Source organism: Lissotriton vulgaris, chromosome 5 (assembly GCF_964263255.1).
Source record: "Lissotriton vulgaris chromosome 5, aLisVul1.2, whole genome shotgun sequence".
NCBI classification, from domain to species: domain Eukaryota; kingdom Metazoa; phylum Chordata; class Amphibia; order Caudata; family Salamandridae; genus Lissotriton; species Lissotriton vulgaris.
In genome coordinates, this window is record NC_141693.1 from 1,046,618,094 (window position 1) to 1,046,645,484 (window position 27,391).

The 27,391-nt window shown below is 44.3% G+C and overlaps 1 protein-coding gene across 3 annotated transcripts in view; it reads right to left on the minus strand.

Moving 5' to 3' along the window:
* Positions 1-27,391, minus strand: part of SEMA4G (semaphorin 4G) — a 698,845-nt gene that overhangs the window by 68,386 nt on the left and 603,068 nt on the right. For all 3 annotated transcript variants that reach the window (XM_086922681.1, XM_086922680.1, XM_086922682.1), the window contains exons 11-12: positions 25,416-25,638; positions 16,433-16,548 (exon numbers count right to left, since the gene is read on the minus strand). In XM_086922681.1, coding sequence (XP_086778807.1) covers positions 16,433-16,548; positions 25,416-25,638 — 339 coding nt within the window. The remainder of the gene's footprint in view (positions 1-16,432; positions 16,549-25,415; positions 25,639-27,391) is intronic.

The following is a 27,391-nucleotide window of genomic DNA, read 5'->3' on the forward strand; positions in this document are numbered from 1 at the left end:
CAAATCAGTCTGTCCCTGGCCCAGTGCATCATGGGAACAGGGCAGACTAAACTACCAAGCCAATTCTTCACCAGAAAGGAGACAAGCTACCGGGGACCGGTTTCTGGCATTTCAGCCTTCTTCGGCCCGGCTTGCTTGAATCCTGATGGAGCAGTGAGAAAGGGACTCATGTCTGAGTATACCCTGCCACACCTGTAGTGGCCAAAAACGATTTAGAAAAGGGGGTGGTGATGAACAGAGTGTCTGAGTTAAACAGACCACTCTTACCCAGTCCAAAGATCAGGGCTTCATCCATCACCGTTATTTATCTCACTGCCCCATCCCAGCTCAGAACCTGGCTATATGCAAATCAGTCTGTCCCTGGCCCAGTGCATCATGGGAACAGGGCAGACTAAACTACCAAGCCAATTCTTCACCAGAAAGGAGACAAGCTACCGGGGACCGGTTTCTGGCATTTCAGCCTTCTTCGGCCCGGCTTGCTTGAATCCTGATGGAGCAGTGAGAAAGGGACTCATGTCTGAGTATACCCTGCCACACCTGTAGTGGCCAAAAACGATTTAGAAAAGGGGGTGGTGATGAACAGAGTGTCTGAGTTAAACAGACCACTCTTACCCAGTCCAAAGATCAGGGCTTGATCCATCACCGTTATTTATCTCACTGCCCCATCCCAGCTCAGAACCTGGCTATATGCAAATCAGTCTGTCCCTGGCCCAGTGCATCATGGGAACAGGGCAGACTAAACTACCAAGCCAATTCTTCACCAGAAAGGAGACAAGCTACCGGGGACCGGTTTCTGGCATTTCAGCCTTCTTCGGCCCGGCTTGCTTGAATCCTGATGGAGCAGTGAGAAAGGGACTCATGTCTGAGTATACCCTGCCACACCTGTAGTGGCCAAAAACGATTTAGAAAAGGGGGTGGTGATGAACAGAGTGTCTGAGTTAAACAGACCACTCTTACCCAGTCCAAAGATCAGGGCTTGATCCATCACCGTTATTTATCTCACTGCCCCATCCCAGCTCAGAACCTGGCTATATGCAAATCAGTCTGTCCCTGGCCCAGTGCATCATGGGAACAGGGCAGACTAAACTACCAAGCCAATTCTTCACCAGAAAGGAGACAAGCTACCGGGGACCGGTTTCTGGCATTTCAGCCTTCTTCGGCCCGGCTTGCTTGAATCCTGATGGAGCAGTGAGAAAGGGACTCATGTCTGAGTATACCCTGCCACACCTGTAGTGGCCAAAAACGATTTAGAAAAGGGGGTGGTGATGAACAGAGTGTCTGAGTTAAACAGACCACTCTTACCCAGTCCAAATATCAGGGCTTGATCCATCACCGTTATTTATCTCACTGCCCCATCCCAGCTCAGAACCTGGCTATATGCAAATCAGTCTGTCCCTGGCCCAGTGCATCATGGGAACAGGGCAGACTAAACTACCAAGCCAATTCTTCACCAGAAAGGAGACAAGCTACCGGGGACCGGTTTCTGGCATTTCAGCCTTCTTCGGCCCGGCTTGCTTGAATCCTGATGGAGCAGTGAGAAAGGGACTCATGTCTGAGTATACCCTGCCACACCTGTAGTGGCCAAAAACGATTTAGAAAAGGGGGTGGTGATGAACAGAGTGTCTGAGTTAAACAGACCACTCTTACCCAGTCCAAAGATCAGGGCTTGATCCATCACCGTTATTTATCTCACTGCCCCATCCCAGCTCAGAACCTGGCTATATGCAAATCAGTCTGTCCCTGGCCCAGTGCATCATGGGAACAGGGCAGACTAAACTACCAAGCCAATTCTTCACCAGAAAGGAGACAAGCTACCGGGGACCGGTTTCTGGCATGTCAGCCTTCTTCGGCCCGGCTTGCTTGAATCCTGATGGAGCAGTGAGAAAGGGACTCATGTCTGAGTATACCCTGCCACACCTGTAGTGGCCAAAAACAATTTAGAAAAGGGGGTGGTGATGAACAGAGTGTCTGAGTTAAACAGACCACTCTTACCCAGTCCAAAGATCAGGGCTTGATCCATCACCGTTATTTATCTCACTGCCCCATCCCAGCTCAGAACCTGGCTATATGCAAATCAGTCTGTCCCTGGCCCAGTGCATCATGGGAACAGGGCAGACTAAACTACCAAGCCAATTCTTCACCAGAAAGGAGACAAGCTACCGGGGACCGGTTTCTGGCATTTCAGCCTTCTTCGGCCCGGCTTGCTTGAATCCTGATGGAGCAGTGAGAAAGGGACTCATGTCTGAGTATACCCTGCCACACCTGTAGTGGCCAAAAACGATTTAGAAAAGGGGGTGGTGATGAACAGAGTGTCTGAGTTAAACAGACCACTCTTACCCAGTCCAAAGATCAGGGCTTGATCCATCACCGTTATTTATCTCACTGCCCCATCCCAGCTCAGAACCTGGCTATATGCAAATCAGTCTGTCCCTGGCCCAGTGCATCATGGGAACAGGGCAGACTAAACTACCAAGCCAATTCTTCACCAGAAAGGAGACAAGCTACCGGGGACCGGTTTCTGGCATTTCAGCCTTCTTCGGCCCGGCTTGCTTGAATCCTGATGGAGCAGTGAGAAAGGGACTCATGTCTGAGTATACCCTGCCACACCTGTAGTGGCCAAAAACGATTTAGAAAAGGGGGTGGTGATGAACAGAGTGTCTGAGTTAAACAGACCACTCTTACCCAGTCCAAAGATCAGGGCTTGATCCATCACCGTTATTTATCTCACTGCCCCATCCCAGCTCAGAACCTGGCTATATGCAAATCAGTCTGTCCCTGGCCCAGTGCATCATGGGAACAGGGCAGACTAAACTACCAAGCCAATTCTTCACCAGAAAGGAGACAAGCTACCGGGGACCGGTTTCTGGCATTTCAGCCTTCTTCGGCCCGGCTTGCTTGAATCCTGATGGAGCAGTGAGAAAGGGACTCATGTCTGAGTATACCCTGCCACACCTGTAGTGGCCAAAAACGATTTAGAAAAGGGGGTGGTGATGAACAGAGTGTCTGAGTTAAACAGACCACTCTTACCCAGTCCAAAGATCAGGGCTTGATCCATCACCGTTATTTATCTCACTGCCCCATCCCAGCTCAGAACCTGGCTATATGCAAATCAGTCTGTCCCTGGCCCAGTGCATCATGGGAACAGGGCAGACTAAACTACCAAGCCAATTCTTCACCAGAAAGGAGACAAGCTACCGGGGACCGGTTTCTGGCATGTCAGCCTTCTTCGGCCCGGCTTGCTTGAATCCTGATGGAGCAGTGAGAAAGGGACTCATGTCTGAGTATACCCTGCCACACCTGTAGTGGCCAAAAACGATTTAGAAAAGGGGGTGGTGATGAACAGAGTGTCTGAGTTAAACAGACCACTCTTACCCAGTCCAAAGATCAGGGCTTGATCCATCACCGTTATTTATCTCACTGCCCCATCCCAGCTCAGAACCTGGCTATATGCAAATCAGTCTGTCCCTGGCCCAGTGCAACATGGGAACAGGGCAGACTAAACTACCAAGCCAATTCTTCACCAGAAAGGAGACAAGCTACCGGGGACCGGTTTCTGGCATTTCAGCCTTCTTCGGCCCGGCTTGCTTGAATCCTGATTGAGCAGTGAGAAAGGGACTCATGTCTGAGTATACCCTGCCACACCTGTAGTGGCCAAAAACGATTTAGAAAAGGGGGTGGTGATGAACAGAGTGTCTGAGTTAAACAGACCACTCTTACCCAGTCCAAAGATCAGGGCTTGATCCATCACCGTTATTTATCTCACTGCCCCATCCCAGCTCAGAACCTGGCTATATGCAAATCAGTCTGTCCCTGGCCCAGTGCATCATGGGAACAGGGCAGACTAAACTACCAAGCCAATTCTTCACCAGAAAGGAGACAAGCTACCGGGGACCGGTTTCTGGCATTTCAGCCTTCTTCGGCCCGGCTTGCTTGAATCCTGATGGAGCAGTGAGAAAGGGACTCATGTCTGAGTATACCCTGCCACACCTGTAGTGGCCAAAAACGATTTAGAAAAGGGGGTGGTGATGAACAGAGTGTCTGAGTTAAACAGACCACTCTTACCCAGTCCAAAGATCAGGGCTTGATCCATCACCGTTATTTATCTCACTGCCCCATCCCAGCTCAGAACCTGGCTATATGCAAATCAGTCTGTCCCTGGCCCAGTGCATCATGGGAACAGGGCAGACTAAACTACCAAGCCAATTCTTCACCAGAAAGGAGAAAAGCTACCGGGGACCGGTTTCTGGCATTTCAGCCTTCTTCGGCCCGGCTTGCTTGAATCCTGATGGAGCAGTGAGAAAGGGACTCATGTCTGAGTATACCCTGCCACACCTGTAGTGGCCAAAAACGATTTAGAAAAGGGGGTGGTGATGAACAGAGTGTCTGAGTTAAACAGACCACTCTTACCCAGTCCAAAGATCAGGGCTTGATCCATCACCGTTATTTATCTCACTGCCCCATCCCAGCTCAGAACCTGGCTATATGCAAATCAGTCTGTCCCTGGCCCAGTGCATCATGGGAACAGGGCAGACTAAACTACCAAGCCAATTCTTCACCAGAAAGGAGACAAGCTACCGGGGACCGGTTTCTGGCATTTCAGCCTTCTTCGGCCCGGCTTGCTTGAATCCTGATGGAGCAGTGAGAAAGGGACTCATGTCTGAGTATACCCTGCCACACCTGTAGTGGCCAAAAACGATTTAGAAAAGGGGGTGGTGATGAACAGAGTGTCTGAGTTAAACAGACCACTCTTACCCAGTCCAAAGATCAGGGCTTGATCCATCACGGTGGTGGGTCTAGCCCTGATCTCTTGACTGGGTGAGAGCTTTCTGCTTAATTCAGAGACTCTGTCCCTCACCACCCCTTGTAAATATTTTTGTCCACCCTAAGCGTGGAAGGGTATTCTCAGATGTGAGACCCTTGCTCATTGCACCATCAGGATTCAAGCAAACCGGGCCGAAGATGGCTGTAATGCCAGAAACCGGTCCCCGGGAGCATGTTTCCTTCCCAGTGTAAGAATTGGCTTTTGTAGTTTGGTTTGCCCTGTTCCCATCATGCACTGGGACAGGAACAGACTAATTTGCATACAGCCAGGTTCTGAAACTGGGATGGTGCAGTGAGCTAAAAAACGGTGTTGGGTCTAGCCCTGATCTCTTGACTGGGTGAGAGCTTTCTGCTTAATTCAGAGACTCTGTCCCTCACCACCCCTTGTTGTAAATATTTTTGTCCACCCTAAGCGTGGAAGGGTATTCTCAGATGTGAGACCCTTGCTCATTGCACCATCAGGATTCAAGCAAACCGGGCCGAAGACGGCTGTAATGCCAGAAACCGGTCCCCGGGAGCTTGTTTCCTTCCCAGTGTAAGAATTGGCTTTTGTAGTTTGGTTTGCCCTGTTCCCATCATGCACTGGGACAGGAACAGACTAATTTGCATACAGCCAGGTTCTGAAACTGGGATGGTGCAGTGAGCTAAAAAACGGTGGTGGGTCTAGCCCTGATCTCTTGACTGGGTGAGAGCTTTCTGCTTAATTCAGAGACTCTGTCCCTCACCACCCCTTGTTGTAAATATTTTTGTCCACCCTAAGCGTGGAAGGGTATTCTCAGATGTGAGACCCTTGCTCATTGCACCATCAGGATTCAAGCAAACCGGGCCGAAGACGGCTGTAATGGCAGAAACCGGTCCCCGGGAGCTTGTTTCCTTCCCAGTGTAAGAATTGGCTTTTGTAGTTTGGTTTGCCCTGTTCCCATCATGCACTGGGACAGGAACAGACTAATTTGCATACAGCCAGGTTCTGAAACTGGGATGGTGCAGTGAGCTAAAAAACGGTGTTGGGTCTAGCCCTGATCTCTTGACTGGGTGAGAGCTTTCTGCTTAATTCAGAGACTCTGTCCCTCACCACCCCTTGTTGTAAATATTTTTGTCCACCCTAAGCGTGGAAGGGTATTCTCAGATGTGAGACCCTTGCTCATTGCACCATCAGGATTCAAGCAAACCGGGCCGAAGACGGCTGTAATGCCAGAAACCGGTCCCCGGGAGCTTGTTTCCTTCCCAGTGTAAGAATTGGCTTTTGTAGTTTGGTTTGCCCTGTTCCCATCATGCACTGGGACAGGAACAGACTAATTTGCATACAGCCAGGTTCTGAAACTGGGATGGTGCAGTGAGCTAAAAAACGGTGGTGGGTCTAGCCCTGATCTCTTGACTGGGTGAGAGCTTTCTGCTTAATTCAGAGACTCTGTCCCTCACCACCCCTTGTTGTAAATCTCTTATAATCTGTGGCCCCACATTTAGTTTGTACTGCAATGCATGATACATGGTCTACAGAAACACCAACCATGAAATAATGTCCACATTATGATATCTTATAAATGTTTATTTATTTGATACTTCTCAAATAGTTTTGCAGCATGGATGAAACAAATGTAAAACTAGCGTGTGGTTACCTCATATTTGCAGGAAACACATTCTCCAATCTTGGTACATGCTGTTTTTCAAACGGTACAAACCAGCCCTTCGTCAGAGATTCATGGACGTGAAAGTAGTAAAAGTAATCCTACTGACATCCCTGGTTTAGTAAGATCCCATTTTCAAATAAAAGTTACTCTACTGAGAAACTACTTACGCAATATAAGAAAATTCTATATTTTTGGATATAATCGCAAGCACCTTATTTTTCTGGCTATGAGGTGGACTTTATGCACCAATTGCATAGTTGGCGTTTTGGAAGTTCTTATTCAGGAGTTGCCTGGACTAGTATTTCTGAAGCCTTAAAAGGCTACATAGTCCTTTAAACTGCAAACAGCCTGCCATTGAATCCATTCCATGATAGGATAGCGACAACAGTGGATGAGGTTGGAACAAGGCATTACTGCAACGCGCCGCATGGTGGTTAAGGAGGGGCCCATTGTCTAGTTTAATCCATAATCTGACTCCAATATTTCATAGACACAGTTTTATCGCTCACACATGGTAATGTTTGCGAAATGGACATCATCCCCTGTTATTTTTCACAGCATAAGCACTTAAAAAGACCATCTTTGTTGCTTCTGTTGCTTTCATGCCATGGATATTTTAGGCATTATGCAAAAGCGATTTTCTCAAAGACATTGGCACCATTTCAGACTGTTAGTCTGAGACCAGTGCTACCAGGACCTCGGTTGCCATGCTGACCAATATTTCAAAAACCGGACTAAGACTGCGTCCAGTTTCTGTGACCAACAAGACTATGTCCAGAAATAGAGAGAAACACGAGAAAGATCTCTACAACTAATATTTGATGATGCGCACCATCTGACCACATATCACACAGTGGCTATCACGGCTCACAAAACACTAGGACACCCCTTAACCCCGGTGGCACCAACAATTCACTGTCATTAGCACCTGTACCGATAAGGAATATCTGAAAATAGGTATCCATATAACCTGGTGGGAGTCACATATTATAAATGTATTCAAGCAGTCACTTAAACTGACAACAGACTGCCATTGTTATAGGGTTGCACCCAGTATTGTAAAGTCCCTGATTTTTGCATTTCGCAAAGTTTTCAAAGATTCACGGTTTTCGTCTGTCTGCGTAAACATTTTTCTCTATTGAGAAATAAGTTTCACTGCATAATAAGACATTTACACTACTGAATATGGGTCAAGCTTTATATTAATTATTGATTGTTTTCCTACACTTTTCCCTTGTGCAAATTCTATCTTTTCATTGCAAGCTTAGCTTTTGCCAAGTTTTTAGGGACAGTGACGTTGCATGGGAAATTAATAAAACGTACTTTCTCTTAAATCTTATGTAAAATAGTTTTGTTGATGCTAAATAAGAATATGAGACATAAGTTGTACTTTGTAACCTAAATGAAGCTGTAAAGATTTCCATAGACCTTCCTGAGTGTTGTAAAAGAATCCCCAACTCTTTGCCACTTCACCCACTATGCTATTTTACAAGTTACTGGTAAATCACAGGTACATCGCGGTTTCACAGACACTGCCGATAAGACTAATTAGTGAACACAAAAGTTCCTAATAATTTTCTGAAGTGATTCAGACACGGTTCTAAATAAAGAGTAAAAGAGGAGAATTCCAGTTTCTGGCGGCAGCAACTGAAAAGGCCCGTTCTCCAAACGAAAATGATTTTCCTCTAGGAATAGTTGGGAGATATTGGTCATCGGAACCTTAAGTTGTAGATGGGTCTATGCCAGCTGCACTAATAAACTACAAAAAACGTTTTGCTAAACTGGGCTAGCCTGTGTCGGACAGGCAGCCAATGCAACTGTTCAAGGTAAGGAAGCAGTATTTTGAAACAGTTGTGATAAATTGTGAAAGTGAATTCATGATAGAAATAGAGAATATTTTTTCAATCGACTGGAGAATGTTACTAAGTATTTTAAGCTGGAAAATGCACTGACTTGTTACTGTAGCAACTTGAGGACCAAGAGACAGGCTAGAAACTAGATATATGCCTGGACCTGGTACAATGAGGGAATAAGTGGTACAAAGACCCATTCAAGGTGCGCAAAGGCTGATGTTCCAAATTGAATGCTTCACAAAAACAGTCAAGTTGCATTTTTCATGGGTTGAGCTTTGTAATATTTTCAGACATCCACCAGAATACCAAATGTAGTCTGTGTGACAAAACTGGGGTAGAACGTGAGGTCTGAGCAACACTATAGCAACACAAAAAGATGATGGACGGAATACTGAACATTGTCAAACATGCACCCACACCACCCAGTCACAGATCTGGGTTAAATCCATCATTTTTATGCTCACCATGCCACCCCATTTTGGACCCAGCCATGTGCGAATCTTGCATATGCGAGTCTTGACCCTGCTCCCCATGGAAACAATCCAGCCCAAACTACCAGACCAGGCCCTCCCTGGACTGGAAACAAGCATACTGAGACCGGTTTCGGGGTATCACCCCCTCATAAGCCAAGCTAGCATGGATGTAATGGCACAGTGACCACGGACCCACATCCTTCCCACTTAGGCTGACTATAGCTACACAAAAAGAAGATGGATGGAATGCTGAACATTGTCAAGAATTCACCCCAACTCACAGATCTGGGATAAATCTATCATTTTATTGCTCACCATGCCACCTCAGTTTGAACCCAGCCATATGCAAATCAGTCTTGACCCTGCTTCCCATGGGAACAGTTCAACCTGAAGTGCCATTCTAGGTCCTCCCAGGACTGGAAACAAGCATCATGAGACAGGTGTCGGGGTATCACCCCTCATCAGCCAGGCTAGCTTGAATCCAGAGTCACAGTGAGCAAGGGACCCATGTCTGGGCATACCCTTCCCACTGAGGGCAACTATAGCAACACAAAAGATGATAGATGGAATTCTGAACTTTGTCAAACATTCAACCCCAGTCACAGATCTGGAACATTCATCATTGTTTTGCTCACCATGGCACCTCAGTTTGGACCCAGCCATTTGCAAATCAGCTGTGACCCTGCTCCGATGGGAACAGCCCAGCCCGAACTGCCAGGACAGGTCCTCCCTGGACCGGAAACAAGCATCCGGAGACCAGTTTTGGGGTATCATCCCTCACCAGCCAGGCTAGCCTGAATCCATTGGGACAGTGAGCACGGAGCCCACCTCTGGGAATACACTTTTGACTTAGGGCAACTATAGCAACACGATAATATGGTGGATTGAAAGCTGAACATCGTCAAACATCCCCCTGCCCCCAGTCATAGATCTGGGTTAAATCTGTTTGTTCACCATGCCACCCCAGTTTGGACCCAGCCATATGGAAATCAGTCTTGACCCTGCTCTCCATAAGAACAGTCCAGCCCGAAATGCTAGGTCAGGTCCTCCCGCCCTGGGAAGCTCCAAAGATCAATTGGGGTTTGTCTGTGTTCATGTAAAATCTAGCACTGAATTGAGTTAGAAGTCAGGCTAAAGGATGCATGTATATATTGAATAAGAGGATATAGTATAGAAGCTTGCTTAATACCACAATTGACAGCTTTGGGTTTCGACTTATAGGTGGTAAAGCCATAATTTGTTGCAGTCAGGACATATAGGATATTAACCTCTTCAATAAATTGCCTGAAATGCCTATGGAACTTAACCTGCTGCATAAGATGTGTAATCAATCGTGTCAAAGGCTGCTGAGATTTCTAATATGAACAAGGTTATTGCTATTGCAAAGGTCATCCATGACAGAGACCACTACTGTTTTGGTACTTCTACCCAAACTGAAACTTGCCTGGAAAGAAATGAGAATGCCGTGTCCCTCAACATAAATTTGAATAAGAGAGTTGTTTCCGAGGAGTTTGGTCCATAGGGGAGTAGCGATACAGGGGTAAAATTATTCTGGTCAGAAAGATCTAGAGAAGGTTTTTCACCACTACTGTTTTTCAGGGAAGAATTGATGTTACAGATTTACTCAGAATAAGACAGTAATTTGTATTCAATCAGAATACTAAAACTACAAAGTCATTTAGCAGGGCCAAGATTGATTGGAAAGCCCGAAGGGTGCCGGACTACTCGTAAAAACATCCATGTGAGATTCTTTTGAATTGAGTTAATTTCAAGGTCACTCACACTAGAGGGATAGAGGTCTGAGGTGATCAACAGATCTCAGATGGCCGGGTCTGGAATTCATTCAGCAGCAACTGTATTCCCTAAGGTTAGGTTTACAGCTTAACCCCTTCGATGCTGATGACGAGCTCAGCTCGTCATCAACCACGGGTGACGTGTGCGGATGATGAGCTGAGCTCGTCATGTAACGCGGTAATTAGAAAACAGCCGCACAGCGCAAAAATAACCGCAGCAGCGATGCGGTTAAGGATTACTTTGTATCACATATCATAAAGTGTCTACTACGGATGGGTGACATTTTCTAGTGGAAAGCAAAGTTAGCGAAAACCGACCATTTTTAAAGTTCATCTTCGGGGTTGATGAGGGCTAAAACAAACTGCCAATCAGAAGGGTCTAAATACAGAGATGCCTTCTGATTGGCTGATGGCAACATTTTTTATCCGGCCCACCATTCTAGGCTACGGACTACAGCGCCAAGATGCTCCTTGGAGCGATAGTATGCGCTCTATAAAAACTATCTTACAATTACAATTACAATTCTTTCCTAATTAGATCAATAAAGCCTCTTCCCCCTGCTTCTTTTACATTAGAATATTATGTAAGATCATTTCCCTTCATCATAGCACTGTTAAAAAGCAATCGTTGAAGCAAACATGAATTCCCTCTTACACTACTGTAATTCTTCACAACTAGATGTCCTAAATAGTCTGCTAGCCAGACTCCAATTTATCCAAAACATTTCAACTAGGGTACTACTACTTTAGCCTACGACCAAGTTGTCCTGTGTGTACTCATTTAAACACCCTCCATTGGCTGCCAGTAGCTTGAAGATCAATGTTCAAGGCTCTTCGCCTGTGAAAGCATTTTCTACAGAAAATAACCCTCTTTTGATTCTAAAGCCTATCACCCCACTTATTTCCAGCTGAAGCCTGCCCATTTCTAAAGCCACTTTAGCAGTTATTCCTGGTATCAGGAGTGAATGTCACGGCAGGCGCTGCTTTTCTTACTTGGCGGCTAAACACTGGATCACTCTTCTGTCAGATCTGCAACTTGAAGCCATCATTTGTTATTCCTCAAAAACCTGAAAAGGAGATTTTCCCACTACTGTACAGACCTGAGCTGTCACAGTCCGATATTTAATGCCAGTAAGCCCTAAACGCAATAACAGAGTTCTTAACATTTTTTTTATTTTTTTTATATAAATGGCAACTAATCAGAAATGCTGAAGCCGCTTATTCACCATTTATTTATTTATAAAGTTTTATATAGCGCGAACTTGATCCCGAAGGATATCAGAGCGCTTTACAATTTGAGACAAAGGTAACAAATCAGCTGCCTGTTCTTCATGACCCTTGCAATGACTGGCTCAGCTGGAGGCCAGTGATCTTGCAGTAGTTCCCTGCGGTCCATTGATAACTGTGAGATATCGCGTGCCTTAATCCAATATTTAATCCCTAGTAGGTAGAAGGGGGTTAGAGGAAAAAGGCAGATTCACTGTCTCTTCTTAGAGTCTACTACGCTTCACATCGCTCCTATTCCTATTTTCAGGTAACTTACAACGTCTACATTTGTATTTCACTTTGAGATAAAAATCACTTTTCTTGTTGATGCCAATACCACGCCCTCCATGCAACAGTTCATCACTCCTCACTCCTGGGTGAGCAGGTGCCCCTGAGGCACGAGGCAGGACCTGCATATCAGCCCTTTGGAAGTCAGTCCTATCTTTGTTTTTCACCTGTGAGGCAGCTTGGGAATTTCAGGGTGAGCTGGATAGCGTGCTGATTGCTGATATGGGCACCTGCTGCCTCTGCCTTTTCAGACTCTTTGGAAGCAGGGCTTGGTGCCACGCCGTGTGCCTCCTGTCTCCACATGAGATGGCACGGAGATAGTTGTCTCTCTACTAAGCAATGGCCGAGCTCGCTTGGCCGCCATGCTTTTGTTTAGTCTGCGGCCTCCCGACATCACTAAGGCTGCGTGCAGCAGGCCAGAAACGTGAGGAAAACCAGATACGGTTAAACGTCATGGAGGCCATGAATATTTGGAGGAAAGAGACGGAAATTCTGAGGTATGCGAAGAATGACGAAGATTCTATCGAAGGCCACATGGTTGGCACAGGACTAAAATGCCAGATCTATGCTCTAAACACTTCGAACGACACTTAAACTTCTCTTCAACACAAAGCAATATTTAAACAAGCATTTGCATGCTCATTAAGTCTGGACTGTGCAAACCTGTGACCTTTTCTTTCTTTGGTTTTTAGAAACATATGCATTAGGCATTGAACGTGTAAAAACAATAACAATAAAAATACCACTATCTACAGATGCAGCACGGAGGTTTGCAAAAAAGTTTTAAAAAAATAACCACTGAAAAATAGCGTGCACGTGATTGCATAAATAAAGTAAAAAATGTCCCACTGCAAAAATACATTAAATCATAAAATAAAGATAAAAATAAAAGCAGAAATTGGCCAAACAGCAATGGCTCTGAACAGGACTACTTTTTAGACATATGTGCACAAGGAAAATATTGTCTCAGTGAAGAGAGTCAATGGTTGGAGTGGGCTGTCTCGTTGTCCCATGCGGGATGCTTAGGTGGGCGGAAGCAAAATGTGAATGGCAGTTCAACAGATCTCGCTCCCAGAACCTACACCTGTGCTTCGTGGACTTTCACTCTGCTTTTTATGCGGTACAGCATGACATTCCCTGGTGTAAGCTTCGGAGCCGACGAATCACTCCAACACTTCTCAGAGCCATCCAACCACTTTACACCAATACTTGGACATAGGTAAGACAGGGCATTGGCACAACCGTTTCAAGAAAAATATACATGAGTAAATGCCTGAAACAAGGATGTGTCCTTGCTCAGTTCCTACTCAACTTGTACTTAGCAGAACTGACAAAATGTTTTAATAGTACATTTGCTTGCCCCAAAACTGTCCAGTTTCAACGCCTCCCACATGTTGTATGCCGACAACGTAGTACTGATCAGCCACACTAAAGGTGGCCTTCAAAGACGAATAAATGCCACAGCAATGTACAGAGTAAAGCAAGGGCTCAAGTCAACCTCAATAAAACAAAATCAATGCTAGTCAGCACAAGAAGAAGCCCACCAACGTTTTACCTAGAAGGCTCAACCTTGGAATCAGTGACATAGTACAAGAATCTGGGGTAATCTTTGGCTCAAGAGGCTCATTCACTAAGAACCATCGCTCGATTGTAAGAAAAAGTAATACCCTAATGACTGCTTTCTGTCCCTCAAGGAATACTTTAAAAGGCTTGTCCCTCTAACCAGTATTATAAGTCATGACCGCAAAACATTTTCATTCAATAGCGTATAGAGCAGAAGCTCTCAGGGTGAGAGCAGACAAAACAATTGGTAATGCAGTTATTAGCACTTATTGGCAGGTAATTAGCCGCCCAGGACATACTTCACCAGCCCAAAGAAGATTAGAATGTGGGTACGGAGGCAGAACCTATCCAGCCTTAGCACCTATTTAAAAACCTGTTATAAATTAAAAAAACGAGTCGGAAGGCACACTGAGCAATGTTCGGTGGAGTGCTATATCGGATCCGGGTAACAGCCAGGCACACGACTATATGAACCTGGCTCTAACAATATTGCAGACTGAGTCCCTCTGGGCCGTAACACTCACTCAGACTGATTTCAACAGAGCCATCAATTGAGCAGCCAAAACGTTTTCTTCCCTTACTGTTAAAGCCACGCTGACAAAAAGATCACATGCATGGACGGCTATATGCTGATATGTCCTACTGAAGCCATAACCATACTTAGTAGATCTGTTTGGATTAAGGTCAAAGCTCAAGTTGCTGAGTTGCCGGCTGGGCAGTTTTAACACCTTATGAAACTCCCCTGCCTGGCTCGGACAAACCACTGTGGCCTCATGCCGTATGTGCTAATAGGCAATGGAGGACATCGGCCACATTGTTTGCACATGCCCTGCATTGAAGACACAGCAGAAGGGACTTTTGAAATACCACTTTCTAATGGAATCAGTAGTTGACGACAGGCATAGTCTGCCTACAAGAAGACGACCTTGTGCTATGTGGGAAATTTTTGAAATGTATGCCACTGGCAGAATAACAACTGGCTAAACAAGATCTGTAGTAACAGACACAATCCATTTTTATTGCTAATGTACTGATTGCTCTTTGCCTTTCTTATCACAAAACATTTTTAACCTCTTAATGCACTAAGCACTCTTACTTAGTGAACCTTTAAGATCACGGATACAACTTTCACTGATTGATGCTTGCACTTTGCACACTTTATCTTTGTACTGTAGCCCACTAGCACACCAAGCACTTTAATTTAGTGAGCCTTTAAGATCATAGATGCAAATGTGACTAATGACGCCCCCTGATCGCACTCTGTCCACCAAAAACTAGTACTGTATCCTGCCAAATGCACCAAGTACCCTAACTTAGTGAGCCTTAAGATCATGGTTACAATTTTTATAAAACTTTTTTTTTGATGGCACAATGTCTACTTTAGCTCAGCATTTAATACACTTGCTAATGCACTTAACTAAGCACTGAAATGTGTGTACCCTTAAGACCATGGCCACATCGGTCTCCCTCTCGAGCTCATGTTTACATCTTGAATTAACAACAGTATGGAGAGTTTCCGTAGATAGGGACCGAGGAGTGCAGCAAGTACCCTAATATAGAGAGCCTTTAAGGCCATGGCTGTAACCTGCTTTGGATTGCATATTGCCCATTTTAGCTTAGCATTTCATAAATCGGCTAAAGAAATCAAGCACTTTAATTTGATAACCCATAAGACTATGATTTTACTTGTTTCCCCATTCATGCATGTTCAAATTTTGATGTAACAAAAGTATGAAATAGTTCATGCTAACTGCTGTTGATGGGAAAGGGTTACCTGGACTGATGAGTTAAAAACACATGGACAGTTGGACTTTTACTGCGGTCTTAAATATTGAAGCAATTGATTTTTATCTGTTTTAAATAACTGAACATTAAAGTTACTCATTCACTTGAACAGACCAATTGAAAAAGGTTGAATGCAAACTGTTGTATGTATATTCATATGTATGTGTTTTTATAATATTTTGGGGGAAACAAGAGCCTGAAGAGATAACTAAAAGTGTCTATGGGCAGACCTAAAAATATGAAAAATAAACATCTGAAAATCATATGTTCAGGCGTAAATTGTGCACCGCGCTGCATATACAGATCCATTTTCTCGCTCTCTGATATTCTTGACCTTGCCTTCTTTTTTCTCTCTATCTCTATTTCTGTCACCTTCGTACTTTTTTTTAATCATAGGCTCTCTTTTATACTTTTTCTATATTTTTCCAATCTTATTCCTTCTCTCACCGTCTCTTTCTGCTTCTTACACTCTTATGACTCCTTCTCTTATCCTCTTTCTCTCACATTTCTTATCCCCAAAATAGGGTAGCTTTCATGCTCTCTTAGCTCCCTTCTCTTTCCTCATCTGTGGTTCTATCTACCTCTCTCTCTTACTGTCTCTACATGTTTTCTCTCTTCTAAGTTCCAGCTTCTTTCTCACTTTCCATGTGTGCCTCATTTCTGTTCTTTCTTCTCTTTTTGCTCTGTCATGCCACACTACCTATTTATCATACAAGTTAATGGTCTGTATTTTTTCTTTGCCGCCTCTTTCTCTCTGTCACCTACTTGGCCTTTGAATTCAAGTTCTTATCACCTCCTGTCTTCACAGGTTCATAGGTTCTTGCATCACCACCTTATCCTTACCCAACTCTTGCCATCGCAGTCTTACTCAATCTGTTGCAGTCTCTAAACCCCTCCCACACACGGTTTCTGGGTGCTCTTTGGATTACTTAAATATATAATTTGTGTGCCACTATGCGTACCTGTGCCTTTGAGATGACCAAAGTCTCCACTGGCTGGGGTTCCTTGAAAGCTTGGATCTCCTCGATAATGTGCACGAAGGAGCGGATCACCACGGCTTTGTGTATCCAGCCTTCACCTGCGCATCACAATCCAAGACAAGGTCAAATAAGCAAAAGTGAACATGAAACAACCAAGCAGAGTACTCTGAGAGACAAGCATAAACTGATGATCAGATTTTATAATTACACTTTTATCAATTTCTACTTAGATATCAATTGTTAAATAATGCTTCACAACCCAAGAGAAACACAACCACTTTCATCAACTCCCTTCATAAAAACAGCCTCGTGCAGCAGGTGCATTTCACATCTGCAGCGCAGGTTGAGATGGGAACTGATTGATTGGCAGTTCACATAGAGTAGACAGTGACACTGATAAAAACCACTAGCAAATGTGAAAAAATTATGTCCTGATCGCAACTGGGAACATATTTTGACTCAATATAAATTGACACTGAGAGAATATATCCTAAAACTATCCTTATACTTACTGAGAGGAGTAGGACAGGGAGACATGTAAAATGAAGAAATCTGTACAAATGAACAAATTTAAGCATGACTTTGATCAATCAATGAAATATAGAAAATACCAGCCACCTATAATTTTCATACACTATGAAAAGACAATTTTGGGATTCCAGTAAAAAATCTCAAACTAAAAACTCTTTTATCAGGTTTCGTCTTCTTTATATACCCTTTCTGCAATTTGAAGGGTCACGGAACAACGTAACTAAACAACAATTGATATGGCGCCTATTTTCCTCCCATAAAGACTCTATAGAACATATCTTGTGAATATGCCCTAAATTACTCGATGCTCAAAAGGAATACTTAAGACCAATTTTAGAGTTTACCGCATCAAAACAGTAGCTGAAGCAGTGCCATTTTGCTTTACGGGCAGGACTTGATAAATGACAGGATGCACCATGAATTTTTGGGCTATAGCCGAGGTCATATTAAAGTCTCTTATTTGAGAGAATATTGTTCTCTTGATAAATTTACTTAACTAATTGGCTACATTTAAGTATGAACTGATGCATACAAGAAATATTTATTTTCAATTCTTTAACAAGGTGGCACTGGAAAGAAAAGTCTAACGCTCTGCCGGTTGCAACTAACAAATAACAGAAAGTTCCATGCGACTATTTAGATCTAATTAGGTAGATTTCACAAGTTTGTTACTCAAACATTGTAAAAGTTTTATTTGCAACTGTTTTACATATAATAAAGCAATCCAATTATAGTTTTCCTTTTTAGAAACGTATTTTTTTATTATTACTGTAAATGGTTTTAAAAAACGAATACAATAAAGAATTTTCCTACTCGCTCCTCTGAAACACATACATGTTTCAACCATTTAGCAGTTTCTTCCGCAGCATACGTGTAGGAGTTTTGGTCTCAGTCCTGATCCTATTGGAATCCACTGTTGCGAATAGAATATTGTTTTTGCAGGTAGACTAAGGACATATTGTGCACGGTGCATGGGCACACATCGAACAAAACAAAAAAGGGATGGGTTGACATTTTTTTTTCCACCATGCCACATTAGAATAAAAGCAGCCATATACAAATCACCCCTGGTCCTCCTCCAGTAGGAGCAATCCAACCACCAAACTGCCGGGACAGGTCCCCTCTGAATTGGAGCACAAGAAACCCCAGACAGCTTTCAACCTGTTTGGGCCTCGTCTGTAAAGTGTAGCTTGAGTCCTACAGCATAGTGAGCGTGGGGCCCATATATAGGTATCCCTCTTGCACTGAAGAAAACAAAAAGGCGATGAGAGGAATGCTTCAATTAAACTTATATATTCAATTAATCTCAGACACAGATAATTAGTTGGGCCGCATTTCAGACCCTCATTATTTTGCACAGTAAGCCACCCCAGACAGGAACTCATTATATGCAAATCAGCCTTGATCCTGCTCCAATAGAAAATGTTCAGCACAACCTGCGAGGACAGATCCCCTCTCAACAGCAACACTAGCAACCTTAGACCTGTTTTAGTCTATAAAGGTCTCATTATTAGCGTGCAGGGCTTAAATGTTCTGAGGGTTGCTTTGTTCCTGTTCAGAGGAGACCGTCCTAGGTAATTTGGGATGACCGTGTCTTTTGGATCAGAATCACAGCTGACGTGCTTATGGCTTGTTTCAGTCTAAGGGGGGGGGGGGTGAGTTCATTGATTGTGGCTAGAATAGTTATCATTGGCTAGATTAATTTAAGTAATCCATCCACCACATTTTAGTTTTGATCAGTGCAATGCCTTAAGTGCCACAGGTATGCAGAGACATGGTTCCCTGGCTCATTGTACTGGTACCATACCAAGACACAAATACATTGTGCACCAACTACACAGTAGCAATAAATAATTTGAAAACAGACCACACACAGCATACCAGAAGGACGTTCAAGGGAAAAATATCTGGTCTTCAGGCAGATACCGGATTACTTTGGAAGATTCACAAATGGACATGATAAGTTCAATACACTGAAAGCTGTGGATATTTACTTCCTGCATCCTTACTTTGAACATTTTTCCTTTTTTTCTGGCCTTATATGCCTAAAAAGATACTACTATATCAGGTAAGTAGATTCTCTCTTCTGGCTGTCCATGTTCTTCAAATCCAAGGAAATGTGATCATACTTTCTCCTGTGATAGTAGCTAAAACAAACCAGGATTGGTTTTATGTTTAACATCATCCATGAGGTAGCCAGTGATTTCTGCAGAGATGGGATTATCTTTCTTGTTGAACTCATCTGTGGTCTTGGTGGGGCTTTAGATCCCTGTGAGATCTCCTTACCATTGTTAGTAGTTCACCTTTTGTCCAAGGACAGCCTGAGACCCTTGTAAGATTCTCTTACTTTTTGTAGCTGGTCTGAACCAGAGGATAAGAGCAGCAAGCGCATCATGCTGAAGATTAGCTGGGATTTATGTAAACACAGACATGTACCCTGAAATAAGGCATATAAAACTAAGAAGAATGACAACCTACTACAGGCCCATTGCCAAAAGATGTTTCTTGGGCAGGCAGAGCAATAAAACTGTCTCCAAACAACTATCAATATTCTATCCATATTATTCGAAAACACTAACATCTGACCTTAATTGGGTTCAGCCCCAGATATTGCATTGAGTCATCAATGATCACCATCTGAGATTACCTCAAATCAAGGATTGAAGAGGACGGGGTGATATGCACTTACTACTTAACCTTTCTGCGGTATATGACCTAGTCCACCATGCCACAATAACATGCACACTAAAGGTGCTTGGGGCCGGTTGAACAAGGCATTTTTGCGGTCGCAAATGCTCCCACAAAAAAAGCACTTGCAAAGTATTACACCTATTTTAGAAGTCTAATGTTTTTCAGACTCCTAAAATGGGTTTAGAAACAGATAAGGAATCCCTATTTGGAAGGGGCGTTTTGTATGTGTCTCTTCCAAGTATCAATCTTAACCCATGTGTGGCAATGGTTTAGAACTAAATTAACAGAGGAACCAGTGAAAGGTTACCTATCCCCAAGTTGAGATACCAACCCATTCACAAGGCACCATTCCATAGATGCTTGAGGCACTTTCAGTGCACTGCAAAAAAACTACACACGCCAGAAAAAAACCCAGTAATAAAAGTTACTAGTGATATATTTTTTAACAAGTACTGTGGCTAAGAAGACAGTACTGACTCGTCAGAAATAAAACAAGTTTTGACAATGGCAATTTTTTTGGTCTTTGCAAAGGGAAAGGGTTTTACCAAACTGTTTTACCACACAACAAGGGTACTGAATGGACAGTTTTAAAAAAAGAGACAAAGGTTTGGTTTCATTTAATGAAAAATATAACAGTAGACAGGATTTGTTTTCTTCTCTCTCTTTCTTTCTCGTCTCTTCCTTTGCTGTACGTGTAGTCCTAAGCATGCTGTTATGTACAGAGATTGAGTTGTTCTTTAAGACACATATTAGTCCTCTCTTAGACAAAGATAAATGTTTAAAATATGTTTCTGTTTGTAGAAGACCCGTTGATGCTCTGTAGTATAGTGGTTAGTTCAGAGAAAATGCTTGCGCTTGGCTCATATACAACCCAACTCCTGGCCCATTCACCAAGAGCTGATGAGAAGAAGCAACAATGTAAGCAAGTATTGGCAAAGGCAGTAGGTAGTGTCTTCAAAAGGTCGAGCTTTTGGCTTTATCAATGTTTTTTTACACTATCATGCGAACATATCCATCAAGACACACGGGCACGCAAAGACACCACAACACCGCACATGTACCTGTCATAGCTAAATCTGTGTCTGGGGGTTTTCGCTGCTGACAGGAGCTGGGATCTGCGGTGCTCTGCCGGGCTGTCCGCTCTTTGAGTGTGGCTTACAGCACACAACAGTGCGATGAGGCAGCCTATTACCCAAGGGTCTAGTGAAGCGTGCCATGTTGTTGTGTCAAATTGATGTCTCTGTGCTTCGTGCTTGGGAAGGTAGGGATGCCTCCATGGAACGGTGCTTTGGCAGCTGCCATCATGTAGAAATAGGAATCAGGAGCTAGAGGGCTAACATCTACAGAGACAGGGCAGACGCATTGCAATGGGTAAAATCATAATCCGCCTGGGGGGCCATGCTGGGATGTCACATGTCGAAGGCAGTCAGTAGCCTCAGTCGAATGCTTTTCAGCTCCTAACATGTTGCTCCTGCCTGTTCACTTCACTGTTTCCTTCTGATATAGTCCTTTACAATGTCTCAGTTTCTATTTCCTCTACTTACCCCTGGGGATTTAAAGTATCTCTACCTATTTAGATTTTTTGTGAACAAGATCTGGCGTTTTGTATTTTGGGGTCTGCTGTGATGCTTGGATTGTCATTGCGACCTGATCTGTTCATGTTTAGACCATCAACGTGTTCAAGCTCCAGTTCATAGTTCTTTTTCCTCTGGAGTGAGTCTTTGTTCGTGTTTCTGGTGCAAGACTTTGTCCCTTTTCTTGGTGCAAGACTTTCTCCTTTCTCCTTGTGCAAGATTTGTCCCATCTTTAACAACTATACTGTGTTTTTCTCCTTAGTATGTTAGACTCCTGATTCTTTGGTCATCAAGTTTCTACTTCCACCATTTTCTTCGGCGACATTGACAAAGTTTTGGGTAAGAGATGTGCCTCTGGGATGGGGAGGAGCGGGTCTTGGATGTGACAATTTAGGAGTGCATTCTATTCTCATTGTTGTTCCTTATGGTGTCAGATTACCTCTCGCAGACTCGCACCCCTTTGTACAACATTCTGAAGCAGCAGTGTCAGCATAAAAGACTACATACCCAGGACACGAATTACAAGCTGCACAATTAGTTTGCTGAGACACGTGTTACTGGGCGTCAATGATCTGACACTAGAGGATGTTGGTCTTTGGCATAAACATTTCGAATTGCGACGTGTGCGCACGAGTCTTGACACGTGCGAGCTCGACACATGACAGCCAACATTCATTTACTAGTCTGACTTCGAGGACGGTCATATCAGAACAGTTAATTAAAGTGTAAAAAAATTAAAAGTGTGCGCAAGAGTGTGCGAAGCCGAAGGATAGATGCGGCATTGCAGTACTATGCAGTTGCATGGCCCTAATAAAAAATAAATTGACAAACCATACAAAAATATTAAAATATTGAGCAGGGCAGGAAGCTTCGGGGGTGGTGGGAAGGGAAGAGATGGGAAGAGACGAGAGCACATGCATTCGCAAAGAGTGCTGAGTAGCAAATAAAAATGTGTCCTTTCAGGCATGAAGTCGAAGGAAACAACTCATCTGAACAGAACACTGCGTGGCTGAAATGCTCCTGTGCCAGACAGACTCCAGAGGAAAACCATGGAATCAAGAGCAGATACCTGAGCCGAGACAAAAGCTATCCAATCACGAGCAAAGTGCTGACCCAAAGCCCAGTCTAAGTATATGTTATGTACAGGGCACGAGTCGGGGTACCACGCGGGTGGACGGCATCCCCCCACTTATTTCCGAGGGTTTTTCAGGGTGGACGCCGTCCACCCTGCTAAATCAAAACCGCGTCCACCATTACAAAATGGGAGCGCGGCGCGCACAAAGTAAACAAAGCATTTCCTGGTGGGCGAGTGGCTGGCTGAATCCGGAAGTTACCAAGCAAGCCAGTCACCACGCCCCTGCACCTACCAGGTGCACCGTTGCCAGGGTACCCAATAGACGCCAAGATCCGACCTAAACCAATGAATGGGTGGGTCCGCAACTCGGCAGTCCCGCCCACCTGCAACATGCCCTTTATTTTTCGGGCTTTCCTGCAATTAGCTACTTTGCTTTTTCTGAGCGAGTGACCCCCTTGACTCGGTTGCGACTGTCCTCCTTGCCTGCTGCCTGACCTGCCTCCGCTTCCTGCACCAGACTTCCCGGCCTCGCCTTCTGCCCTCTCCCGGCCTCGCCTGCTGCTGCCCTCTCCCGGCCTCGCCTGCTGCCTTCTCCCGGCCTCGCCTGCTGCCTCCTCCCGGCCTTGCCTGCTGCCCTCTCCCGGCCTCGCCTGCTGCCCCCTCCCGGCCTCGCCGGCTGCCCTCTCCCGGCCTCTTTTAAACCTTTTTACATGGATTTGAATGTAAGTATGATGGTGTGCCCTTGTGTGTTCTTCCGTGTGTTGCTGTTTCCACATTTGTTTGCGTTTCACTGATTTTCTGATGGTGTATTTTTGCTGTGTCTCTATTTGTCAGCCTGTGTATGTCTGCTAGTTGCTGAAAGTGTTTTCATGTATGTGTGTGTAGAGCTGCGTGTCCTCATTACCCAATCTGGTAGTCTTATTTAGTCCTACATTTTCTGTTATTCTCATTGGCTGATGAAATAAACTGCATTTCCGCCTTGGTGCTTTGGATTTGTTGCAACGCTTTCCGTACGGTTTCCTGTGAAATTGTTGCCATAATTCGACTTCGTGCATATACTGAAACTTAGCTTCAATTAAACATCCTTTTTGACGTCCACAACTCTGAACTGTCGCATTCGCATTGCTAGTGATCATGCAGTGTTGCGGTTGCCAGGGTCGTTTGCTGTTACCGCCATGTTTATTATTTTTGTTACTAGGATGGAAGGGGCAGTCTGTTTCTTTAACATTCTTGGTTGTTCTTTTCTGTTTCATTTATGAGATATGTGAGCAACTAAATCTGTTGTTCTCCAGGGCAGCGCAAGGCCATGGGCACTCGATGTTCATCAGATAATATCAGTTTAGAACATAGGTTGTAATAAGACTACAACTACATGAATGTTTGATGGCCTACTCATAACTGGGGTTATTGAGAAGTCGATCAACTTCTCGATGTGAACTGGCTCGTTGTGGCCCTTCCTTGGTCAACGCCGTGGGTCCAGCTAATACACACAAATGTTGAGCATCTTTCTTCCCCACGGAGAGAGCTTTTTCCCCTGTGACTTACTTGTCCACGTAAAGAAATAGGACTGAGAAATTTGGAAACTCCAAGCAGCAACATTTAAAGTCACTTGTTCCTACCAGGTGATCCTGAAAGTGCTGCTAAAGCGTACTGTAGAATTGCCTGTTCCTCACAAATTAATCACTAAATGCCCTTTCCAAAGTTTGCTTCCACAAAATAAACAAGATTTTACAGCAGGCCCCCAAGAGAGGAATACTGGAGGCATGTGGTGTGTAATTTGCAGGGGAGCTTGCAGTTCTTGCTCCATCTTTTCAATACTCGGGGGCCCCCCATAGTAATATATCAAGGTTGTGTGTGTAAAATGTCAAATGGGTTCAATTGACTGCAGGTGGGTGGGTTTCACTCCCTCTAGCCCTGAAGAAGATGTCTTAGCCACTTTACATGTGCACCATCTTAGCAACTTTTTAGGGATAAACTTGGCATTAGAACAAGGAGTCTTTATCGAAGTGGTAGAAAACTGGCTTCTAAAAATACGTGCAGATTTGCACATTTTCAGTCGTACCTTCTAAGTCATCACATTTTAGTAATTTCGGACCTGTTTTGAGGGCGATAAACACACTTCCTGTGAGTTCAAGTGACTGCGAAAGGGGTTTCAGCACAATGAACTTGGTAATGTCACCCATACGAAACTGCCTTGGTATCGGACGCCTTTCATCATTAATGTTCATAAACCTCATGGGTCCTCCTCTTTCTCTTTGGAATCCAGTGCCATATGTGAACAGGTGGTTGATTGCTCATCGTCATGCAGATGATAATCAATCTAGAAAGGTCGATCCTACAGCCCAGCACAATAAAGATATGCAGACGCATGGTCTTTTTTTATTTGATAGCTTACAATGATATAAGCTGTCTCACATTTTCCATGGCCAGACATCCTGTGGCAATATAACATGTCCCATAATGTCTGAAATAACAGATGTACAGAGTATCAGGCTTTAACTGTAAGTGTGCACCTTGCATTTTTTTCTCTCATGGTCACAGTGTATTATACTTGTTAATAAATGTAAATGTCGTGTTCTAGGTAGCGTAATAAATGTTATAGTTTTGATAATCACTATTGTAGTTTCTAGTATGTGCTTTTCTTCGGCTTTTTTCAACACACTAATTCTACTTTTGTTCATGGTCCCATGTTTTAGTATGCCTCAGTTACAGCATGACTAATGTAGTTGTACGCCAAACTTCGTCCACATTTGGGCTGCTAATTCCTCCATACAGGGACCTTAAGTCACAGGCTTAAGTACCAAGCAGCTTCAATTGCTAAATCTTGCCATATATGCAAATGATAGATCTGCCTTACATGTGATCACTTCCTGTCATGATGTCACTTCCTGTCGTGATGTCACTTCCTGTCGTGATGTCACTTCCTGTGACCACGCCTACCTTGGAGAGTCCCCCCACTTCTTTTTTTAGGACTTGTGCCCTGGTTATGTATTCGAACCAACAGGCCTTGCCAACAGACAGCTATAGTGTTCTGTAGCCAAGACTTAAAAACAAGCAGAACTTTTTCTCTGAAATGGAAACAGTGGCCACGTACCTGTTCCAATGTACAGCACGTCATAGTCCTGTCCATCCAGTGCGGTAACTCTGTCCACTGCAATCTTGGTGTAGATCACCTTGTTCTTAATGAGAATGGGCGTCTCTCCCACTGGCTTCACCTCGTTATACATCAATGGATGGGTTTTCACAAATGTAAGCACACCATCTGGGAGGTCCAAGGAAGAGTTGTAGCCTTCTTCACGGAGCTTATTAGTGATACACTGTGCAAAGAGAAAGGGGTATGTCAGTTTCATTTCACTTGGGCTACCTGACCTCTTTGCAACTTCACATCTCAGATTCTCTTCATAGACTATTTACTAAACAAGCATTGGAAATGCAATAGGTCTCGCACCATTAGAGTTAGTGCTTTTAGAATTGTTTATGGGTTTTTTTTGTAAATGTTTAGCATTTTTGTTTCCTGTAGCCAATGCTAAAGAATTACAAATAAAAAAAGCCATAAACATTTCTTAAAGCTCTAACTGAAATGGTCTGAGACCTATTGCACTGTGTGAGGGTGAGGGGTTGAGGGTGAGTGAGGGTGAGGGTGGGTGAGGGTGAGGGGTTGAGGGTGAGTGAGGGTGAGTGAGGGTGAGGGGTTGAGGGTGAGTGAGGGTGAGTGAGGGTGAGGGTGAGTGAGGGTGAGGGTGAGTGAGGGTGAGGGGTTGAGGTTGAGGGTGAGGTGTTGAGGGTGAGTGAGGGTGAGGGTGAGTGAGGTGTTGAGGGTGAGTGAGGGTGAGTGAGGTGTTGAGGGTGAGTGAGGGTGAGTGAGGTGTTGAGGGTGAGTGAGGATGAGTGAGGTGTTAAGGGTGAGTGAGGGTGAGTGAGGGTGAGGGTGAGTGAGGGTGAGTGAGGGTGAGTGAGGGGTTGAGGGTGAGTGAGGGTGAGGGTGGGTGAGCGGTTGAGGGTGAGGGGTTGAGGGTGAGTGAGGGATTGAGGGTGAGGGGTTGAGGGTGAGTGAGGGTGAGGGTGAGTGAGGGTGAGTGAGGGTGAGGGGTTGAGGGTGAGTGAGGATGAGGTGTTGAGGGTGGGTGAGGGTGAGTGAGGGTGAGGGTGAGTGAGTGTGAGTGAGGGTGAGTGTGAGTGAGGGTGAGGGGTTGAGGGTGAGTGAGGGTGAGGGGTTGAGGGTGAGTGAGGGTGAGTGAGGGTGAGTGAGGGTGAAATTTGTAACTGACATTGGTTTTCCCAAAGGAAACATTCTCTGCACTCATCCCTGAAACCATTGAACAGAAATACGCCAAATTCTAATGGCACAGCAGTCTTTTCGTCATCCAATGCCTCTTTTTGATGCAATTAATTCTTTTTCAGCTGTTTTGGAGATGGAAGCGAAAATGTGACTATTAGGAGTACATGTGCCAATTAGATGTGTGTAAAATATATATATATACTGCCACGACTTCCTTAGTTTTTTGCAAAAGAGTCAAGCACTCCAAGGGGGTAGCGTAGTGGATCTTTATTTAGCAAACAACTCCACCAAACAGACGCGTTTCGGAAAATCCTTCGTCAGTGTCAACTATGATCACTGCGAGGAAGCTATTTAAACTAATTGACGTCACCCGAGTAACAAACTCGATGACGGTAGGGAACACTCTCACAATGCATCGATAATGGCGGCCATCTTAGCATGGTACTTTTCATTGCATCACAATGCTTACTCTTTAAATAACATAATCCTTCTGTTAGAAAACAGTCCTTAAATGTGCAGTTATGGCAGTATCATGCCCCTACATACAATTTCATGTGCCGGTTACATTTGTGTAAAACATTCTCATAATTATTTATAATTCACAACAATCAATGCCGTGTATCAGCTTTCCTGGGGTTAGCGCGGGACGATCTCCCGGGTCCCAAAACAAGCTGAATGCTGGTATTATGGGGCCAGCCGTCTTATCGGGTGGTACTGGATGTTGTTTGGGAGCTGCAGTAGGCGGTGTGAGGATACTGGATGGAAGAGAGGGGAGGGAAGAGAGGGGAGGG